The following is a 21,672-nucleotide window of genomic DNA, read 5'->3' as shown; positions in this document are numbered from 1 at the left end:
ACGCTAAACAGCGTGACGTTACGACTGCGGTTGCCACAAGCACTTGAACAGATGATAGCTCCCTTGCTTATTTCTATTAAATACTTGAACTGACGATAGCTTCCCTTGATTATTCTATTATATCCTTGGTATCTCCAGACGATGTTGCTGAGCATAAGACTTTATTTTTTAGGTTGTTTCGACTGCACCTGCCACGAGTACTTAGATGATAACTCCAGTATGATTTTTTTTAAATTAGATTTCTGCCATCTCCAGGCAATTATGCTGAGCTTTGGAGACTTCCGTGCGAAGTTATGACTACGGTTGCTACGAGGATTGATATTATGTCTTTCCGTAGGTTGAATTTTTCTTGTTATATTCTTGCTGCATCACACAATATTCAGTTCAGGAGAGTGTTACTGAGCGGACAGGGGTGGGGACAGTGCTTATTACCTCGTTTGCTGTTTTTTTTTCTTCTCCTGAGTTGAATAAAAGCATCTGAGAGTAGCCAAATATACCATAAAAGACGTCATCAAAATGAAGGGGTTCATGCGACCCAATCTGGGTGTTTTGCAGTGAAATCGAATCTTCGCCCTCCCACTTAATATATACTGGCCGCATTATCTTAGTGATCGGTTTTGATAAATTTGGTTTTATTTGAACACATACCGGTACTGGCTGCTATGTTAGTGATCGGTTTTAAGAAATGTGGTTATATTTCAACACATACTACTTTTGTTTGTTTATGCTTTGAAGAAGGAACCATAGGCAAGGAGCCCGCCAATTGTTCCCTCCAAGAAAAAAAAATAAAAACAAGATAACAGAGAGCCAAAATCAAGATTTGTTCATTTCGAGATCCTTGGACAGTGGACACACTGCGTTTGAAAGACTGGAGGTCATAGGCAGTACGAAATACAGACAGAGGGAGACAGTTCCAGAGTTGACTTGTTGCATACATGAAGGACTGGGAGTAACGGTTAACTCTTGCATTTGAGAGATGGACAGAAAAGGGATGAGAGTTTGATGCTAGACGGGAGTTAGGTGACTGCCGTAGTACTGTAGTAGGTGCGATGCAGGCAGAGAATTCATAGGAGGTTTAACTTGGTGACCGGTTTTGATAAATTTGGTTGCATTTTTTTTTTATCACATATATACTGTAGATGTTATTCTTTGATGCAATACATATTGCTAATGATTTTTTACAATCCCCGATCGTTCCAAAGCACCCGAACGATTAACTGGAGGGATAGTTTGCGCTGAGTAGGTGAAACATTGCACTAGAAGACCGTAGATTTTTTCATCATCTGTTGGCTATGATTTCGCTGTGCCTACTGCGATGACGTCTTTCACTGTTTACATCCTGACGGGTTTACGAGGTCTAGGAGAGACCTGCCGAACTAGTAGTAGTAGTAGTAGCAGTAGCCCCAGGTTTATCTGAATGTGGACCCAGTGGACTACATGTTGAAGCTGAAGTTACCCTTCCTCCTTTTAGGGGATAGAGGGAGTAGTGAGGGACGTTGGTGTAACTATAGTTAGTGGAGCTGCGTGGTTATGTCGGTGCCACCATGCGAAAGCTTTTTTTTTTTTTTTTTAATTAACGCCTACAATATTGGAGGCTTTCATTAGATGAATAAAATTGACTGGAGGTAGCAAGAATATATTAAAAAGGCGTCACCGTACTGGTGCGGTTAAACAATACTGCTACTACTGCAATAATAATAATAATAATAATAATAATAATAATAATAATAATAATAATAATAATCACTCGTCAGGGTATGCAGTATCTTGCTTTTAATATCGTACGTTGGCTGCGATTGACTCACTTTACATTTTGTCTCGGATAACGTCAGACGATTGCGCTATGCTGAAGAAAAACCTGGGGCACCAAAAATTTAAAAACTGTCTCGGTTAACAAAAGATTGAAGAACTTCGTGTTTTATTCCAATTTACGACGGACGATTTTTTTTTTCTAGTATAAGCACCGCAGGCAATGACTTTGAAAGAGCTGTAGTATCTCCTCAGGTCTATCTACAGGCAAACAAATCAATGCCGATAGGGTGAAACCACAAATAAGTCTTCTCCTCGTCATTCCGTCATCCACCATCAGGCTGTCGTATCTCCAGCTCTCACACTCCTCCCTCATATACCTCTTCGCCCCATCCCTCCATCTCACCCTCGGTCTCCTCCTTCCCCTCCTCCCCTTCCCTTAGACACTTCATTAAGTAATCTATACGAAGCATCTCGAGTAGTGGTTGCATAAACAAGGTCGGTGTTAGGTAGATTGTCTTGGAAACTGAACAAGTGTATTTGAAGTTGGTTATCAGAGGAGGGAGGGGTCTTGTTTATCTTTTATCAGTAGGTGCCGATGGGAGACCGGGGATGATGATACTGATGTGCTGACTAGAAGTTTGATAACAGGAATCACTTTTAGATTGAGGGGAATATCATCATCATTTTCATAACTATTGCTTCATCTTAGAGAGAGAGAGAGAGAGAGAGAGAGAGAGAGAGATTACTTAATACCGTTTTCCCTACATCATTTACTTAACACTCTTTGCCCGACATCATTTACTTACCGCTGTTTTGTCCGACATCATTTAATTTTCACTGATTACTGTTTTTCCTACATTCATTTACTTATTTCATATTTCCCATAACCCTTCTCAGACTTTATAGTGCCAGATCCGCCCACACCAGCAGACTGAGTTATCCCCACAACACAAAATATTTCCGAGTGAGTGTCCTATGGAGCACTGTTTAGGGACCACCATGTGTAAGAACATAACAGCCAGCTTTTCATTGGCATTATTACTGATCGTTTGGGATTATTCACAAACATAAACACGTGTCTCTTCATATGCTTTATTTTCCTGTAGTGACGGTATAAGGAACACAATCAACACTGATCGAAATAATCTGTTCATTTGTCGTAGTCAGAACATTTTTTTTTACATGTATTAACTGAGTTGCATCGAAGTGTCAAAGTTGTTTCTTACGCTTCTCACTTGGAAATTACTTATACCACCACCACCACCACCACCACCACCATCTTCAAAGAGACCCTTTTCATCCCTACGAATATCACTTAAATGTATGATTATTGTAACAAGTCTTTCCTAATAATTATCCAGTATTACTCACAGTATACTCAGCAAAATATTATTACGAGCGAGCGGGCGAAGCGAGCGAGTGATATTTATACTCTTTAAGTTTGGACCAGCCCGACTCGACCGTCACGCTAACCAGAAGCTAATAACTTTTCTCGTACGTGAAGTAGAGCTGAAATTGTTTCTGCTTGTGATAAATTCATTCAGTAAATTTTATTATCAACTAAAAACTCACCAATAAACGTTCAGGAACCCCTTGGACTCTTGAGTTTTCCATGGGAGCGTTCGGCTCAAATCGGTGAACATCTCAGTTACGAAAGCCAATAAAAAAAAAGATTTTCCGTTGTAACACTGTTTTTGGGCATCAACTCTAGCAATCAAAAATCGGAGATTCCGCCTATTTTATGTCAGAGGGAAATGATAATAACATGGCGCTTGCTCGCTCGCCACGCGCTCACAAAATGCACCTTACTGGTCGTACGTTACTAAAAGTGTATTTACATAATTTCTGCCTGGATAAATTATCAACTATACGTATTCGCTAGAGAAAAGAGGATAAATTTCCCTATATTGCAAAAGACTTCAAACAAGTATTATGTTCTACACTTAGACCAAAAGTGGGCTCTCATATTCTGTGTGTGTGTGTGTGTGTGTGTGTGTGTGTGTGTGTGTGTGTGTGTGTGTGTGTGTGTGTGTGTGTGTGTGTGTGTGTGTGTGTGTGTGTGTGTGTGTGTGTGTGTGTGTGTGTGTGTGTGTGTGTGTGTGTGTCTGTGTGTGTGTGTGTTGAGTTTAATTATCTTTCAAAGCATAATATTACTATGTGCACCTCCTCATTGCCTTGAACTGTTAGGGACTCCATTTGTCTAAGAGTCCAGAGATGACGGCCTTGGATTCACTGGGCATCTTGTAATAATTTTCCCCTCGTAACTAACACTTGCATTTGCATTAAGAACGAGAAATGTGGAAAGTTTTTGCACTCCCTTTGTCCTTGTCGTTCCTGCAAGAATACAATACGATTACACCTGGGCAGTCACAGTACTCTGAGTCACACTAGGATAGACGAAGAGTGTCACATTACTGAGGAAGTCACAGCTGAGGTCAGAAGAAAATCATACTATTTAGACTGGAGGGTCACACTACAGGTCGGGGAAGGGTGTCACACTACTGAGAGGATCATTCTGCAGGTAAGGGAGAGGGAGGGAGTCATACTATAGTTCAGGGGATGAGATCGCATTACTGAAGGGGGGGGGTCATACTACAAACATGTCACACTACAGAGGATCACAGTACTGAGGGGGTCATACTACAGGATGTCACACTACAGAGGGTCACAATACTGAGGAGGTCTTAGCATTCAGGCGTAATCATACTAGATGATGTCACACTACAGAGGGTTGCATTACTGATGGGGTCATACTACAGGATGTGGCAGTACAGAGGGTCACACTAATGAGAGGCGTTGGCTGTGATGGTCTTACGAGCTGTAATCGCTCCCCAGGTCATCTCGCCTTCTTCAAAAAACCGACTCTGAAAATATCAGACATACCATTAAAAAACAGTTTCACAAACATACACCCACAGCAATATCCTCAGATGTATCACCACAAGTTCGCATTGTTAGAACTACATCCACTACAATATCCCTATATCCTCACCCTGCCATTAATGCTGTCACTATAACAGCCCAACACCTCATCCTGTCAGTGATAAACCTAGTACAACATCTGTACCCTCACTCTACTGTTAATACACCCACTACAATAAAACCACACCCTCACCCTGTCGACCCATCTCTTAACCACCGCGTCGTATTCTTCCTGTGAGAATTCCTTGATGAAGGAGTCGCGGTTGGCGGTGAACGCGTCCAGTTCCCTCTGGTTGACGTTCATTGCTGTCTGCTTCAGATCCTCGGCTTTTACGTCCCCGAACCCCACAGACCTTAGCTTCTCACCGTAACCCTCCACGGTCAGCATAAAGTAGCCTGGCACAGTGTGATAATATTATACATACATACATACATACATACATACATATATATATATATATATATATATATATATATATATATATATATATATATATATATATATATATATATATATATATATATATATATACACGAGTATATGAGAGAGAGAGAGAGAGAGAGAGAGAGAGAGAGATGGTGTTACTTACGCCTTTGGTTGTGTATGTAGTCGAGGAAGTCTTTGGTGTAGCGGGTGGTGGGGTACACACAGTAGTCCGTAACGAAGAAGGTTCCGCCAGGCTTAAGCCACCTCTGCTCAAAGCAGATTTTTACGTTAGTTATAATATTGTTAGGCGGTTTAGTCAACCCAGGACAAATTTTTCATACTAGACCCCGCATAATTTTCAGTTTATTCATGGTTATATATATATATATATATATATATATATATATATATATATATATATATATATATATATATATATATATATGTGTGTGTGTGTGTGTGTGTGTGTGTGTGTGTGTGTGTGTGTGTGTTTTAGGATGAGATGGAGGGATGGAGTGGAGAGGTATACAGTATGAGAGAGAGAGGTGTGAACTGGGAGCAGTGCAGTGGAATGGTGGTGGACAGGTCGACATGGAGGAGATTTGTTTGTGGCCACCCCATACGGGTATAAAATCATGACTATCTATCCCGGACATTTTATTTTTATATTTAGTCTATTCATTCAGTTTAGTTTTGTTAATCATGACGTATATAATCTGTTTACTCATAACGCTCTTATTTATTTATGAATTCCTTTTAATTCAGTGACTTTGAAAATTCATGACATGCCTTTTACATTCATGTTGACGTTAGACGATTATATTCACTTAGAACAGACTTTCGCAAACTGGCATAGTTGGAGACAGCCTTCATTTGCCTCTTCACTGCCAGGGGCTTTTCTTTTAGGTGAAGAAAATTGTTTGGTGGCAGCAGGAATAAACTGTAAAAAACGTCTCCGCACTGAACTGGGTTGCCAATCCGATCATTTGCTTTGCTTTGTTTATTTTAGTAAGCGTTTGTTTTCTTGCTTCCTCCAAAGCATCTTACCCACCTTGGAGAGGATGTCTTGCACTGAAGGGAGTAATGGAAGTCATGTTTAATCCCTCCTGGTCGAAACGTCTCTCCTGAACTGAGCGAAATCGTCTTAGAATATTAAGAAAATGTGAAATACGTCATCACAGTAACGTGGTTAATGAAGCCTATATAACTCATGGAACGAAAAGTCTGTCTTAAGCTGAATCATATTATCCGTGGGCTGCATGAATAACAAAGGAAAAAAAAAACGCCAATGCTTTCCTATCTCCAGTTCTTCAATAACATACAAGAGGATATTGAAGTGTAATTTTTTGAATGAATCGCTAAAGGAAGAGATGTTACGAAATCTCCAGAAACAGATTAAGATCCCCTGGCATGAACACGCTGCACTTACGTAGATCTTGTGGAAGAGTTTGTCCTTTTCTTTAATATGCATGATGGCGTCGCGGCTGTAAACCACATCATAGGACTCCTCAGGCAGCTCTACCTCCAGGATGTTGTGCATCGAGAATTCCAGCTGTTGGAGTGGAGAGAGCAATGGTGGTCAGGTGGTAAGGCAGTGGACTGCTGACCAAACGGACGCGTGATCGATCTATGGTGGATCAGGGAACAGTCTAGGGATCTGAATCGCGTTAAAACAGTTTGACAAGCAAGTAACCCAAACCTCAGACATTCGATTTGTACTTAATCAGTTCCTGGATATTTTGTATCCACGTAGATCAAGACTTTAACTCCGTCATTTCGATGATATATTGCCTAGCTGGCTCTAGCCACCTTCGGACGACTGTACCTGTTTTTAGCTGTGATGTGAGTTTTCGAACTGGAGGAGTTAGACTTAGCATTGATAAACCCCTACGGTACTTTAGGACCCTTATTAAGCTAAAATAAAGCTTCCGACATTTACAAGAATAAATTATAAAATATGTCATCGGATTAAAGAGATTTACAAGTGGATTCATCTACCTTCTCCCGCAGCTCAGGATCCAGCTTGTCCCTGTATTGCCTGGCCGCATTAATCATGTTCGTGGATAAGTCGATGCCGTGCACATTAGCCCCGTAGAGCGTGGCCATGAGGACAGCTGAACCTCCCGTGCCACAGCCAATGTCCAGAACCCTCTTCCCTGGTGCCAGGTTTAATTTTGCTATGAAGTCCTGGGGATATAGAACAGGCTCAGTTACTCACCTTCCTCATACTCTCAGACTCTTATGACTCACTCGTAACTGAGTAAAATCATATGGTATTATGTGGAATACAAGAATCGTCCCAACCTTGCGAGGATTAATGTGCATAGATACCTTGGTGGTGGTCGGTCCTCCTGTGGACTGGAATCCCGGGCCGAATGTCCTGGCATAATAAAGGATGCAACGGTCGGTGTACTGGCAGTTGTCCAGGAAGTCTTGGTCGGCGGGGGAGATGCTCTCGATCATTGTGCACACTTACTCTCTCCCACACGCACACGAAGCTGGAACGACAATGGCAGCTTCAGTTGCAACTCGTCCTATTATTCGCGCTACTATTCCTCTGGTCTACCTCACACTAAGGCATGCCCGCCGCCTTCCTTCCTGACGCATCATATCAGAGAGAACCATTATTGGCGAAAGCAACATATGATGCTTGGGAATATAGCCAGAAGAGGAAAGTGAAAATGAGAAATATGCACTACTCATTTCTTTCTGGGGAGCCGGATGTTCAGCTGGAAAAGTAAAGCACAAAGTTGTGACGAGCGAAATGCTGATATTTAGCGTAAGTGATGAACGCTAAAGATAAAAAGTAAGGCATATACGTGAATTAAACTATGTTCAGGAGGAAGCATGATCATAAGCTGGGGCCTGTGCAAATTGATACAGAGATTCTAAAATTCTTACTCTGTCACTAGAGCATCTGTCGAGAATTTTAGAATGTTCGCTTCTGAGACGAACGTTAAAATGAATACCATGGTCCCTCAATGCAGAATATTGTGGCGACTGGAGCCTGTGACTCTTTCTGTAAGATTGACCCATATGTTCGCCGGTGCGTGTTTCAAGGCATATAAGGTATGGTCAGTATATCCTATTTGTTAACTAAGGCAAGAAGATGAGTAAATAAGCAACGAACGCGACAGTTGGCATAGAGTCCTTAAAACGAAAGTGATCCAATTTTGAAAGAGATCAGATTAACGAAGCGAAAGCTTTTACTTGGGTAAAACTTTGATATTCTTGAATAAAGGCATTTTATACTTTCGTTGAAATCTCTCAGAGAAAAGGGAAAAAAAAAAAAAGAGGGGGGGGGTGTAGACTACATCTTTATTCACTTTAAAGGAACATTGTTTGGGCTGGTATCAGTTGCTCAGGAAATTTTTTCACTGGCCTATCAAATAAATATGTACTTTAACCATTTTCCACAAAATAGTCCTTTAAAGAGTTACTTCACCATGGAAAGGAACGTACGTGGATGACAGACAAAAGACTTTGCAAGTAAGAGCATTTCCAGCACTGACCTTGCATTTGAGATGACAGAAGCTGAGATGACTAAAATCTTGGGCGAAGTTTTGTCCCAGACATTAGTCCCATCACGATCGAAAGTTCTCGGCTGTGGCGATGGACGGTGCTACATGAAATATTTTTGTGCACTCTTCTTTCATACATCGTCAGGGAAGACAGTGGTAGTTTCGATTATCACTCCCCGTAACAACACGGTTTTAAAAAGTCGTTGCACTGCCGGCTGTCGCGATACAAAGTTTTACATGATTTCTTTTCGTGAGAGCATTATGAATCACACAGCACAAGAGCACAGAGGGAAGAACACATTCAGTCCCCATTTTAAGTCGGGGATTTGTACCCGAATACAACAGTTTTGTATAACTACTGTAGTACTGTAAATTAAGGGAAACTGGTTAATCAGTTTTATAGGTAGGAATGGAACCTTTATAGGAAAGTCTTCCGTAATTTAAAGAATGTAATTGTAGCAGTAATTAATGTAGCACAAGGGTCATCTGAAACGTGAACCCAGTGAACAGAGGGACGTTTGTATAATCAGGCAATGGAACCACCCAATTATAACGGTGCCACCGCTCGATGGCGTCTCTCTCCAGCACCTAATGTAATTGTGAAGAATCTATAACGAACGCAGATGTATAGAATGTTAAAAAAAAAAAAAAATAAGTAACATCCAATGAGAAGACACTGTGCTGTCTGACGTCCCGGAAGGAATGTGCAGTGCGGGAGTGCTGGCAGAAGACTGTCGGCGAAGTGTTCTGATAGTTGGCACGCTGCAACTAGTAATAATATACCGGAGAGCACTAAATATTGCTCAGGGGACTCAGGAGTGTCTCCCTCCTACCCCTGTCCACCTGGGGAAGAGGGGGGGGGGCGAAGGGAACTCCACCCGCCTCTCGCCCTGTTCCCAGCTCTCCCCATCCCCCCACCCATCCCCCACCCGTCATTCATAAATCATTAGGATCGAAAAAATGATTGGAGGAATTTTGACTAATGGTTTCATAGGACGGTCATGACTGATGTTAACTGTTGTTGATGTACACTGGTCTACCATCAATATAGCAGTGAACTTGAACCCGGTGGACTGCAAGCCAACACAACCCTTCTTCCATAATACATCATTCTCCTGTCGGGGGATAGGAGGGGAAAGAGGGACGTTTGTATAGTAAGGCAGTTTTACCGCCCTATTATATCGGTGCTGGAACATGACGGCTTCCCTTTCACACAAGTCCTCATCGTGAGTCAAGAGATGCATTCCATAATGTCACAACTTTATCCTTAAAACTGGTACTGTCAGTTAACCCCTTCGGTACAATGACGTGTTTATATATTTAATCATGTTTCCTTCAGACTGGAGAGATTGGATACAGCGTGTAATAATCCCCCCATCATCAAGGGCTTTTCCTGAGTTGAAGGAAGGAGCAAGAAAGAAGAACAAAATACATCAACACACTGAAAAACTTACTGCTGGATATTCAACTGAATGGAGGATAATGGAGCTTTAATTGGCAGCTCTGAGGTACGAAGTAATTTTCTGTACACTCATCCTTTGAATCCGCTGGTCTCTCTCTCTCTCTCTCTCTCTCTCTCTCTCTCTCTCTCTTAGCATATTCTTGCGCCTTCCTTTCGATTCTACTCATGTTAGGGGAGCACCCTGTGATTGGATTAGTCTTGTTACTTTAACCTCGGCTAAAACTGGTATCATTCCATCTTAAATGCTATGCCGTTACAAAAAATAAAAAGCACTAGAATATGATGCTGGTCACGAAGAAGTGCTGTAGGAAAAACTAAGAGTTGTAGTATTATAATATGTTGTGACAGAACTACGTGAATTAAGCAGGAAACGGGACGAAAATCAGCCAAGTTAGAGATTGACAGACATCAATAGCCAGATGGAGGGTTAAATAGATAGATAGATAAAACAAGAACTTAAGATACAGTTGCCAATCAAGTAAGCAATGGGAGGTGATAGCAGCCAGCATGCGGTGTGTACAAATTAGAAATAGAATGTGAGTACTGACGGCCATTATAGTCAGAGCATTACTAGAAGGTGCAGTTGGAAATATTACCTCATAGTTTATATCGAACAGCTGTGAAACCCGTACACAGTATCTAAAAAAATATGGTGGGTTCCGGTGATGATCATTGCATAGCCAATACTTATAGCTAGATATTTCGCGCCGCTATTTAAATGAACAGTTATGAATATCGTACACAGTAATTTGAGAGAGAGAGAGAGAGAGAGAGAGAGAGAGAGAGAGGGAGAGAGAGAGAGAGAGAGAGAGAGAGACGCTGGGTAAAGGAGTTGCTCAGTTCATGACCATAACTGCGGCCAGAAATATTTGCTTCACTGTTAAAATGGACAGTCATGACACTCGTACACAGTGTAAAAAAAAAAAAAATGTTTGGGTCACGAGAAGCTCAGTTCATGACCAGTAATTACAGTCGTAATTATACGGCACTATTTAAATGAACAGTTAAGAAACATGTACGTATTATTGTGAAACTGTGTTTGGGCTAGGAAGGTCGCAATGATGAGTTTTAAAAAGTCTTTGCTCACTGTCTCTTTTTTTTTCTTCGTCATTAAGTGGAAAACGACGCAGTTGTGTCTGCTCTAACCCTTGCCTTGGGATTATCACATGCTCTGTGTAAGATTTTTAATAGCCAGTTGCCACAAGAAAATCATAATGTTTGATCAATAAAAGTATGGTTTCTTCCCCTCTTTTCTTTCCTTCCTTCCTTCCTTTCCTTCTTTCTTTTCCTTTTATTTTGTAACGTAGCATCAAAGGTTGTTAGCATATCTAGCACAGAAAATGAATTATGGCGATAGCGTCATTCCGGAATTAATTGTGAGCTTTTATCGTCATCGTCATCATGATCCCATTTCCCACATCGTAATCATCATCGTCATCGTCATCATGATCCCATTTCCCACATCGTAATCATCATCGTCATCGTCATCATGATCCCATTTCCCACTAATAACTGGGGTATGTAGGGGTGTAGATCCCGCTTGAACGTTTCCCATCTGGACGATCATGTGTTTTTAGGCGATTTTGCCATTCCACTTAGACGATTCCTAGATGGAGGATTCCTGGACTGACGATTCCCATTTGGACGATTAGAATTCATAATCAGTGTATTAAGTACTATTCCTCAGTGAAAGGCTGTTAATATCTGTATGTGGCTACAGTCGCGGTCATAAATAAGTACCTATCCTCTGGAACCCCGTGCCTCAGGCTGACTTCTTTATGCGCGGTCACTCTGGAGTAAGAGGGGCTGAGGGGGAGGGGTCAGAGAGAGAAGGAAAGATGGGTGGGGGGACGAGCGAAGGTGTGGGGGTGGGGTGAGGGAGGGGAGGGAGGGAAGGTAGGGGAGGGAGAATGAAATGGGAAGTGGTGGTCACATGATCTATTTTCTTTCATTCAGGGCATGAAATAAAGAAGTTAATATTCGGTAGATAATGCTGCATTACACCTTGAACAGCGGCGTCAGATAACAAGCTTTAGATAGGTGGTGATTTCAAGGGCTGGCTCGTGAGAGAAATATACTGACGTGACAGATCAAACATTAGTGCGGAGCCAGATGTTTGTGCTTATCCGTGTATTTTGACTTCGGATGCAGAGTGGAATCTGGATGGTTTTGACTTCCGTAATGTTTGTGTAGGAAACATCCTCAACCCTTACGTGTAATTATTTTTTGGAACTAAATATCATATGCAACCTCTGACATGGCTGTGTCCACAGTAAATCTGATCATCCTCTCGGTACACTCCCTCTATACGGTCAATATCATGTCAGTTCTTATGACATCTATATGTGAAAAGGCTATTGAAAATAACTGTACATAAAAGGTAAATAAGTTTGATGTCTGTGCGTATGGATGGATATAATAACGATATCTCCCATAATCTGTTAAAAGGAAAATTAAACAAAATCCTACCCAAACTCCCAAAACATATCTGTCAGTGTTTACCGACATTGGTCAAGCCAAAGCAACCAGGAAAGCCTTTGTAAGTAGTCCAGTGGCCTCCTGTCTCACCTCTTGCGCTCTTCGTGATACCGAAGAAACAATGTTGGTAATGGTTTGCTGGTTTCGTCTGAACAACTCCCACTCGTCCTTGGTGTGCTGGTGGAGGCTTGCCCGTGTCCTCTCCTTCCCTGGTTCCCACATATTGACAATCTGGTTCCACACAGTCTCGATGGCTCTACACTAATGTTTGGTGAGGAGAATCTTTCACGTAGTTAATTATAATTAGCGTTTACGGACAAGAGATAAAAAAAAAAAATCTAACATGATATATATATATATATATATATATATATATATATATATATATATATATATATATATTTTTTTTTTTTTCACGAGATGATTGTTTTCAACTGGGGGGGAGAGGTCGTGCATTGGATGTATTATCATTTTGGTTGTCAAGGATACACTTGGGTGGTTTACTGAGACTAAATCAAGATCCTTCCATATAGCCAAGGGAATTTCTTGCACACTAAAAATGAATCATGATAGTTTATATCCCTCTGACAAATAGAATTTCCCTCAGTTGAACAAAATCTTGTGACAGTCTGAGTGAAATAACTTAATGGGTCCCTAGTAAATGACAGGGTAAATGAAGCCTGAATTCAACCCCTTCAGTCATAATAAAGTGGATTCTCAGGTGAACAAAATAGCCTGCAGGTAAGAAAAATATACTTGTCTATAGAATACGTCACCTTCGTCCGGGGGTATACCTCCTCGTAAAGCACACAAAGAGATATTAGTGAAGGGTATTAAGAAAACTGGATTTCCTCTCCTGTTTATTAGATCATTATATTTGTTTATGGAGCTGCGATGGCTCAGTTGTTAGGGTATCATTTTTCTGGCCCTCACCGCGGAGGATATTTAAAATGGATGCTGGTAGTCCGTCCTTTCATATACTTACATAAAGTGTGTCTGCACCTTTTCGGATCTACCGAGAACACATGGAAACACTATCACACACGAAAATAGCTAATACAATAATTCGGGTTTTACATGATCACTACAACTGCAAACATCTCTGGTCCATTTGCACGCCTCCAACATGGGGAAGGATTAATTCTGGCTATCACTTTCCTTCCACAGGGAAGATTCAGTCCTGCAGTGGACGTAATATGAGCTTATATAGATATAGGCATGTGCTGAATGATTATGACTGTTTGTGAGAAATTAAATATTTATAACAGAACACGGTAATGATTTATTAATTTGGCTATTTCATTATCACTGTGACTAGCGTGTTGTTTCATTCAAAGACCAGACTGAAGTGAGAATGAAATAGCCTGGCGGTTGGCATGGAAAAGATGAGGAAGATGAATGGAGTGCTTCATTGTCTTATGGTGTAGTGTATGTCGTGAATGGCCCGTCTCTGAAACGTTAGCCTTGTGTTTTGTGAAATGTCTCTTCTCAGATACGTTGTCCTTGGATACAACGAGTGTTTCTACTTAGATACATTGCATACCCTTAACCTCCCTATTCGGAAACGTTGGTTTTGTACCCCCGACTCTCCTAAGTCAGAAACGCTGTCCTTTTATCCTGAAATTGTCCCAGCTCAGAAACGTTAATCTTGTGTGGAGTGCTACTGAGGAACTTTTGTCTTGTATTCTCTTGATGTTTCTGTTCGGAAACATTGGTCTTGTACCCCCAACTGTTCTTTAAAATGTTGTCCTTCCACCCCGGGATTGTCCCTGCTCACAAACGTTATTCTTGTGTGTTGCGAAGTGTCCCTGTATGCTGTGATCGTAGAAACTGCGAAACATTGGCTGTGTTGTGAAACGTCCTTACTCAGAAACGTTAAGCCTGTGTTTTGTGATATGTTCCTACTCAAAGACGTTGCCCTTGTATACTGTCATTGTCCCTACTCGGAGACGTTGGGCCTGTGTGCGGTGAAGGCCCCCCACGAGAACTGTCCTTCCTTCGTCCACTGGATCTGAGGGTAAAAACAACTTGACATTATGATCTCTGAGTTATATTCTCGTTTGCCTGGGAGGTTTCGTAACACTTCTGTCTCATCGATTAATTTATTTATTTTCTATGAAGTCTCAGTAACGTCAATAAATCCACCACAGCTTTACTTTATTAGACTCTCTGGTGGAAAGTGTTATAATTCATAGCCTTAACACTTTCAGGTTCTTATTTTCATTTTTAAACACACACACACACACACACACACACACACACACACACACACACACACACACACACACACACACACACACACACACACACACACACACACACACACACACACACACACACACACACACACACACACACACACACACACACACACACACACACCATATTAGCCCATCTGGTGGCAATGGCGTCGTATTCCTCCTCAGAGAAGTCTTTGATGAACGCCTCCCGTGTGGCCGTGAAGACATTAAGCTCCGTCCGGTGTATCTTCATGAACTCTTCGTGTAGATCTTCAGCCTTCACTCCCTCGAAGCCCGCTGCATGTAGACTCTTGGCGTAGTCGCTCACGGTGACCAGAGTGCATCCTGGAGGGGGGGGGGGAGAAGGGGGTTAGATTTGCGCCTATCGTCTGCAAGTGGGTGGCTTTCAACGTGTATGATTGTGGAGAGAGAGAAGGAGAAGAGGACGAAGAAGAGGAGGAAGAAGAAGCGGGTTAGATTGCTCGTTTGCATGTGTATGGCTGTCAGCGTGTATGATGATGGAGAAAAGGGAGAAGATGAGGGAGAAGAAGTTTAGATTTGCTCCTATCAACTACACGTGTGCGATTGCCAACGTGTTTCCTAGTGATGTAACATAGAATTTCTCGAGTGATTAGACTTGTGCATATTGACTGCGTGAAGGTCATTAAAGGAGACAATAATTTTTTTGGTAAGTCTCTCCCTCTCTCTCTTTCTCTCTCTCTCTCTCTCTCTCTCTCTCTCTCTCTCTCTCACACACACACACACACACACACACACACACACACACACACACACACACACACACACACACACACACACACACACACACACACACACACACACACACACACACACACACACACACTGCCTTACTTCGACTAACAACCCCAATGAAACAGTCTTATCTCACTTCTCTGGTTATGGATGTAGTCAAGGAATTCGTCTGTCAGGTGGCTTGCGGTGCCTCTGCAGTAGTCAGTGATGAGGAGTGACCCGCCAGGCTTCAGCCACCTCTGCAGGGAACAATGCACTTCTTGAATAGTCTGAATTAAGGTGTATGCTTTGATCATTTGCTTAATCTCTTAAATCCGATGTCGTATTTTCTGCCTTATTCTTGTAACCACCGCAGAATTATAATTAGCACAGGAAAGACCTCTGTTGGTGAAGGTTTTGATGAAGGCAGTTGGAAAAGCCTACCCTAAGGTAAATAACAAAGTCCTAAGGCAAATATTGTAATCTGCAGACACCTATAATAAATAAAATGTAGAGTACATCACCAGACTGAAAGGTTTAAGTTCAGGTATAATTTTTTGTACATAATATTCATAGGCACCTCAGTTTCATGTTACATTATTGAAAATGTTATGGAAGTCAGTATATCAGTAAAATTAAGTGTTTTTGTCCATACTGAGAATAAATTTTCATTTCTAAGACTTGCAGCAGTGCATGGAAGAGGTACAAAACTTACATAGAGTCTCTTGAAGAGCTCGTCTTTATCTTCAATATACAGGATACTGTCACGGCTGTAAATCATGTCGTACGAGCCTTCCTCCAAGTTCACTGTTAGTATGTCACTGATCTCGAACTGCACCTGTACAAACAGAAATAATCTTTGAATCTAGACAGAAGGTAGTCGTTGTTTGGAGCCTAACCGGCCGGGATATTGCCCAGTTCACATTCCCCCAGACTACGAGGTCATAAGAGTTGGAGAGTGGCGCCTTCACACTGATATAACTGAATGGTTCTGCTGCCTGATTATACAAATCTCCCTTCAGCACCCTCCCTTACCACCGATTAGATTATAACTCCAACCTGCAGTTTACTAAATTCACGTTCAGATAAGCCCGCGAACACAACAGCAACAACAATAACAGCGGTGCCTCACCCTACAGCACCACATCTCACCTCACTTAACCTAAACTTCAGCTGACCACGGAACCCTTCATGATCTGAGTCCTATATTTGCCCATCTTATATGTGGCGCTGTTGTTGGGGGATTTTTTTTTTTTCTTACCATATGTTTGATTTTTGCATATGGTTGGGCTTAGGAGGTGGAGCCAGGTTTCCAGAGGCTTGAATTATGTCTAAATAATTATGTGGCCCATTCCAGCAGGCATGCTATCATTTGTTCTGCCACTTTCGTATTTTCCCTTTCAGTGTTTCTGGACCCCACACCCCATCCTTTTATGGGAAGAAATAGTAATGCTACTGCTGCTGCTGCTGCTGCTGATGATGATGATGTAGCTTTCCGTGCAGATAGTCTGACGTTCATTCCAGACGGTTGTTTCGACTAACCTTCTTCTTTATGTCCATTTCCAGTTTGCCTTGGTTCTCAACAGCGACGTGGATCATGTTGGTGGAGAGGTCGACGCCGTGGACGTGAACGCCATACTGCCTGGCCATGTAGAATGCTGACCCGCCGGTGCCACAGCCCACATCCAGAACGCGTTGGCCAGGCTCAAGGTTCATCCGCAGCAGAAGATCCTAAAAAGAGTTGGTAAATAATTCAGAATGTTGTCCTCTTACTGCCCAGTTTTTTTTCTCTCTCATTCGTTTTATGTCTCTTGTAAGGCTGTTGATCAACTTTGTATAGTTAGGTAGTTAGTTTATTGACCAGTATTCCATAAAACTTTACAGTACATTATTCAATTAATAATAAATCTTCCATACTGTAGATGGTCCAGTTGAGAGAAATGGGGGTTTAAGTTATGACGGCTGAAGTTCAAAAGTCCAGAATGATAAATAGATTACCCTTGTCGTGTATTCACCGCCTGTAGAGAGCCAGTTATGTCCAAAGATCCTGCCCATTGTCCTGATGTGGTGCAGTCCGTAGCGAGATTGGAGGTACTGGGTCAGCTGATTACTCTCGATGCCTTGCACTCGCCTGGCCAGGATGCAGAACTGGTTGGGGTTGCCATGGTACTGCCGAGGGGGATAGGAAGTTAGAAAAGGCATAGGACACTTCGTAGCACCTTTTCATTTGTGATTTGTTATGCATTTTTCATCTTAATATTCTTCTTTTGAATATTATCTGTATATTTCTATATTCGACATTGTTTACCCCAGTAATATAAAGGAGGATAAAACTGTGTTGTATGAGAAATTAATCGCAAAGAAAAGATGCTACGAAGTCATCTGAAAGAACCGGGCTATTCTCACAAGTTGAATACTAAGCTTTGGCTTCATGAAACTGATAAGCCTTATTCATAAGGAAGGAAGAAGTCTGTTTGACTGATAACTACTCGACCCTCCAATCTTACTACATTTCACCATCGACCGTGCTGAAAAGGTCGAGGCATCTTTATCAAATTAGAGTAAAAGCGCTACATAGCAATTGCTTCGTCCTTCCATACAAAACAGATGACAGATATGACAGTTTTCCTTTCGTAACCAGGAACTGTTTTTGACGAAAGAGCTCAGTACAGGGAAAGACTCCGATGTTGCTGACCATCCTGCAAACTAATATGAGATGCGACAGGGAACCCAACGTACCTTCCCTTGAGAATCCCATCCCAGGCTCCGATTACTCACTATCCTACAAATAAAATCGTCTGGCGTTATCTGGATAGAATATCAGAGTTGTTCCAATCATGAGAGAGTTTACAGGGCACCCTGAGCAAATACACTCATTTGGTTACTTCTCATGTGGATCCTTAACCTCTTCGGTTTGGCAATGTAGTTTCATTTTATTCCTGTTTTTTCTAGACGATCAAATTTAGCAAAGGGGGGACTCTCTGAACTAGACTGGTTAGACTGAGTGCTCCTTAACATCTACACTGCTAGAGATCTTCCCTAAGTTGCATAAAATCGTCCAGTAGTACCCTAGCTTGATGAAGATATAAAAAAGGATGTCATTTTAGTTGAGAGAGAGAGAGAGAGAGAGAGAGAGAGAGACTCACATGGATGTAGGCCAGGATGCTCTTTCCTCGGATGATCTTGAACGCGGCCTTCTCAGTATCAGCCACCTCGTGCAGCATCTGGCAGTAGTCTAGCGGGGTCCGGTAGTTTGTAGGGTTTGTGATCCGCATCAAGTTTCCTGTGTAAAATATTAACCACTTCCAGTTACCTGTGCAAAATATTAACCGTCTCCAGTTACCTGTGTAAAATGTTAACCGCTTCCAGTTACCTGTGTAAAATATTAACAGCCTCCAGTTACCAGTGTAAAATATTAACCGCCTCCAGTTACCTGTGTAAAATATTAACCGCTTACAGTTACCTGTGTAAAATATTAACCGCCTCCAGTTACCTGTGTAAAATATTAACCGCTTCCAGTTACCTGTGTAAAATATCAACCGCTTCTAGTTACCTGTGTAAAATATTAACTGCTTAAGTTGCGTGTGCAAAGTATTAACCGCTTCAAATTACCTGTGCGAAATATCTACCTCTTCAAGTTGCCGCTGCAAATTATTAAGCGCATCGGTTTAACTGTGCAAAATATTAACCACATAAAGTTACATGTTCAAAGTATTAACTGCTTCAAGTAACCTGTTCATGATATCAAGGAGAAATCATTTATAGGCAGAGGAACATACAAAGCGTCTCGCAGCTTAAGAATAAAGCCAGTAGTGGAAAGTGACAAGTGAAAGAGATGAAATATCAGGCAAAACTCTCAGGAAATATGTTTATGACTCCCTTAGAATAAAGCTAGCAGAGGAAAGTGACAAGTGAAAGAGATGAAATATCAGGGAAACTTTTATCGGTGACTTTACCATTTCCGCAACTGTGTATGCATGCCCTACCGGCGGAGTTAGAGATACCTTGGGGGTCGGATTTATAAAGTATTCTGAACAAGTGTAGAGGATAAATTGGGATCCATATTTGTAAGCTACAATCACAGGTGGTTTTGTTTTCGTATTTTGTCACTGTATTATGCAGTCTAATTTGTGAAGTGTTTGGCAGCTGTAGGAGACAGGGCAAAAGGCTATACAGGCAATTATAAATTCACATATCCTGATCCTGACCTGCCTGATGGTAGCATGACTCTCTCAGAAAGAAGTATCCACCAGGGCTGAGCCACCTAATCACCTTGTGGAACACCTGGGAGGTTTCATCATCGTTCAGGTACATGAAGAGCCAGTTACTGAACACTATGTCAAAGAACCCCTCTGGAAAGTCGAGCCTGTTTACGAAGACAAGCAGAGAAATTGTACGTTAATTTAATACTACTTTCTTAGTGCCTTAAAATGCCCAGCGTTTAGTCAGAAGATAAATATTGTTCTTAACAAACACAAATGCCTTATGTGGGTATAGGTCACTAACATTTATACAAGAGTAAACTCTAAGCAGATGATAATATTTCATCAGTGCTTATCGATTAAGGTTAAAGATAATATGACCGGTTAGTGTTAACACATCTTTATGGTCCTGACAATTACAGGACTCTTTCTATTCTATGACTTTTTTTTTTTTGTCGTTTCTTTGTTGCAGTCTCCTGGCGATATTATCCAGCTTTGGGGAGCCTTTCGATTTTGCTATTGTTGTTGTTGCTGTTGTGGCCACAAACTCATTCGGCCATGAACCCGCTGGACTGCAGCTTCAAGCTACCTGTTCCTGCATCCCAGAAACCTTCTTTCGGGGGTAAGGGAGGGAGATGAGGGACGTTTGCATAGCCGGGCAGTAGGGATAGCCGGCTATATCCACACCGCCGGATAACGGCATCCCTCTTCAACACTCGTTATTGGACTGAAAGGGTTAATCATGTCTCGTGATATCAAGAGTCATTCGTGAGATCATGATTAATTTTCATGATATGCTATGTACCAAATTTCTGCAAATTTGTCGATGTGTAACTCAGCAGTTGTGCAAAGACCTTCAGTTAGATTGACGGTAGGCAAGGCACTATTCAGATAGTTTTATCAGTGCAGAATAGTGTTTGATTGTTATAATTCACACACACACACACACACACACACACACACACACACACACACACACACACACACACACACACACACACACACTCACTTGGTAACGTCAGCACACTTGTAGTTAATGTTGTTCAAGTGTTTGTTCCTCCTCCTGTTCTCGTCAATGTACTGCTCAATGAAGTCCACGGCAGTCACCTCCTTTGCCCCACGCGCCAGCTCTGTCGTGAACCTCCTGCAAGGAGGGCAGTAGAATAATGTTATGTGTAATGTGAATAGCGACATACAAAATAAATCATTCCAGAAAATAGCATTATAGCCAGGAGAATAGGTAACTAAGGTAAATGATGTACCAGTTCTAACCCCTGACTTACTTTAATCCCCGACTCTGACCACAAACTCACCCAATTCCAGCACCCAGCTCCAGTATCCTCATGCCATGGTAGTTTGGAAGGTATGACAACACCTCGTTCTGCTCGTGCTCCGCCAAATACTTAGCATCACTGGACAGCATCATGGCCTCTACGGTGGGGGTGGCACTGTACCGCTGCCAGTAGCTCCTCATCTTGTCCCGGGTGTCATGGTCTTCGCGCTTGGTGTTGGTCACGAAGCGAGCTGGGATTGAGGCAAGGAATGTTGTGGTAAGATAGAGAAGAAGGGAGGAAGATGGAGAGAAAAAGGGCGTTACTGAAATTGTGTTACAGAAATTGAAATTCACATTGTTTTATTTCATTATTTTGGTGCGAAAAGAGGCCTGGATGATGATGATGATGATGATGATGAAGAAGGTAAAGGCGAAAAGAAAAAGAAATATAGAAAAAGCAGAAAAAGAAGAAGAAGAAGAAGATGAAGATGAAGAAGAAGAAGAAGAAGAAGAAGAAGAAGAAGAAGAAGAGGAAGGGGAAAAAAGAGAAGAAAAAATTCCCAGTACGCACCAAATTAGTACCCAGTCATGGTTTCCACTGACCTAGGTGCCCCAAGGTCAAGGTTCGCACTCAGAACAGCT

The 21,672-nt window shown here is 41.8% G+C and overlaps 2 protein-coding genes across 4 annotated transcripts in view; both read right to left on the bottom strand.

Moving 5' to 3' along the window:
* The window catches only part of LOC145409294 (uncharacterized), a 36,019-nt gene extending 14,788 nt beyond the window's left edge, over positions 1–21,231 (bottom strand). The window contains exons 1-10 of the mRNA XM_080279771.1: positions 21,071–21,231; positions 20,767–20,901; positions 19,764–19,921; positions 18,702–18,838; positions 17,554–17,724; positions 17,098–17,286; positions 16,271–16,393; positions 15,713–15,815; positions 14,945–15,147; positions 14,506–14,573 (exon numbers count right to left, since the gene is read on the bottom strand). Of these exons, the coding sequence (XP_080135897.1) occupies positions 14,506–14,573; positions 14,945–15,147; positions 15,713–15,815; positions 16,271–16,393; positions 17,098–17,286; positions 17,554–17,724; positions 18,702–18,838; positions 19,764–19,921; positions 20,767–20,901; positions 21,071–21,231 (1,448 nt within the window). The remainder of the gene's footprint in view (positions 1–14,505; positions 14,574–14,944; positions 15,148–15,712; positions 15,816–16,270; positions 16,394–17,097; positions 17,287–17,553; positions 17,725–18,701; positions 18,839–19,763; positions 19,922–20,766; positions 20,902–21,070) is intronic.
* On the bottom strand, positions 2,838–9,340 carry LOC145409381 (uncharacterized). Of its 3 annotated transcripts, none has more exons than XM_080279858.1 (8): positions 9,300–9,340; positions 8,614–8,988; positions 7,433–7,599; positions 7,100–7,288; positions 6,531–6,653; positions 5,265–5,367; positions 4,868–5,070; positions 2,838–4,616 (listed from the first exon to the last, which is right to left on the bottom strand). In XM_080279858.1, the coding sequence occupies exons 3-8, from the start codon at positions 7,562–7,564 to the stop codon at positions 4,536–4,538; spliced, it is 831 nt and encodes a 276-aa protein (XP_080135984.1). In that variant the 5' UTR covers positions 7,565–7,599; positions 8,614–8,988; positions 9,300–9,340; the 3' UTR covers positions 2,838–4,535. The 3 variants fall into 3 exon arrangements, with proteins under 3 accessions (XP_080135984.1, XP_080135985.1, XP_080135983.1); XM_080279859.1 differs by having other exon boundaries at positions 9,313–9,340; XM_080279857.1 differs by lacking the exon at positions 9,300–9,340 and having other exon boundaries at positions 8,614–9,270.
* Positions 21,232–21,672: the final 441 nt, after the last annotated feature.

This window comes from Coenobita brevimanus, chromosome 80 (genome assembly GCF_032717465.1).
Source record: "Coenobita brevimanus isolate Jiangsu-jjx chromosome 80, ASM3271746v2, whole genome shotgun sequence".
Taxonomy (NCBI): domain Eukaryota; kingdom Metazoa; phylum Arthropoda; class Malacostraca; order Decapoda; family Coenobitidae; genus Coenobita; species Coenobita brevimanus.
The sequence above is the reverse complement of the archived record's forward strand: the minus strand, read 5'-3'. Positions and strand labels throughout refer to the sequence as shown.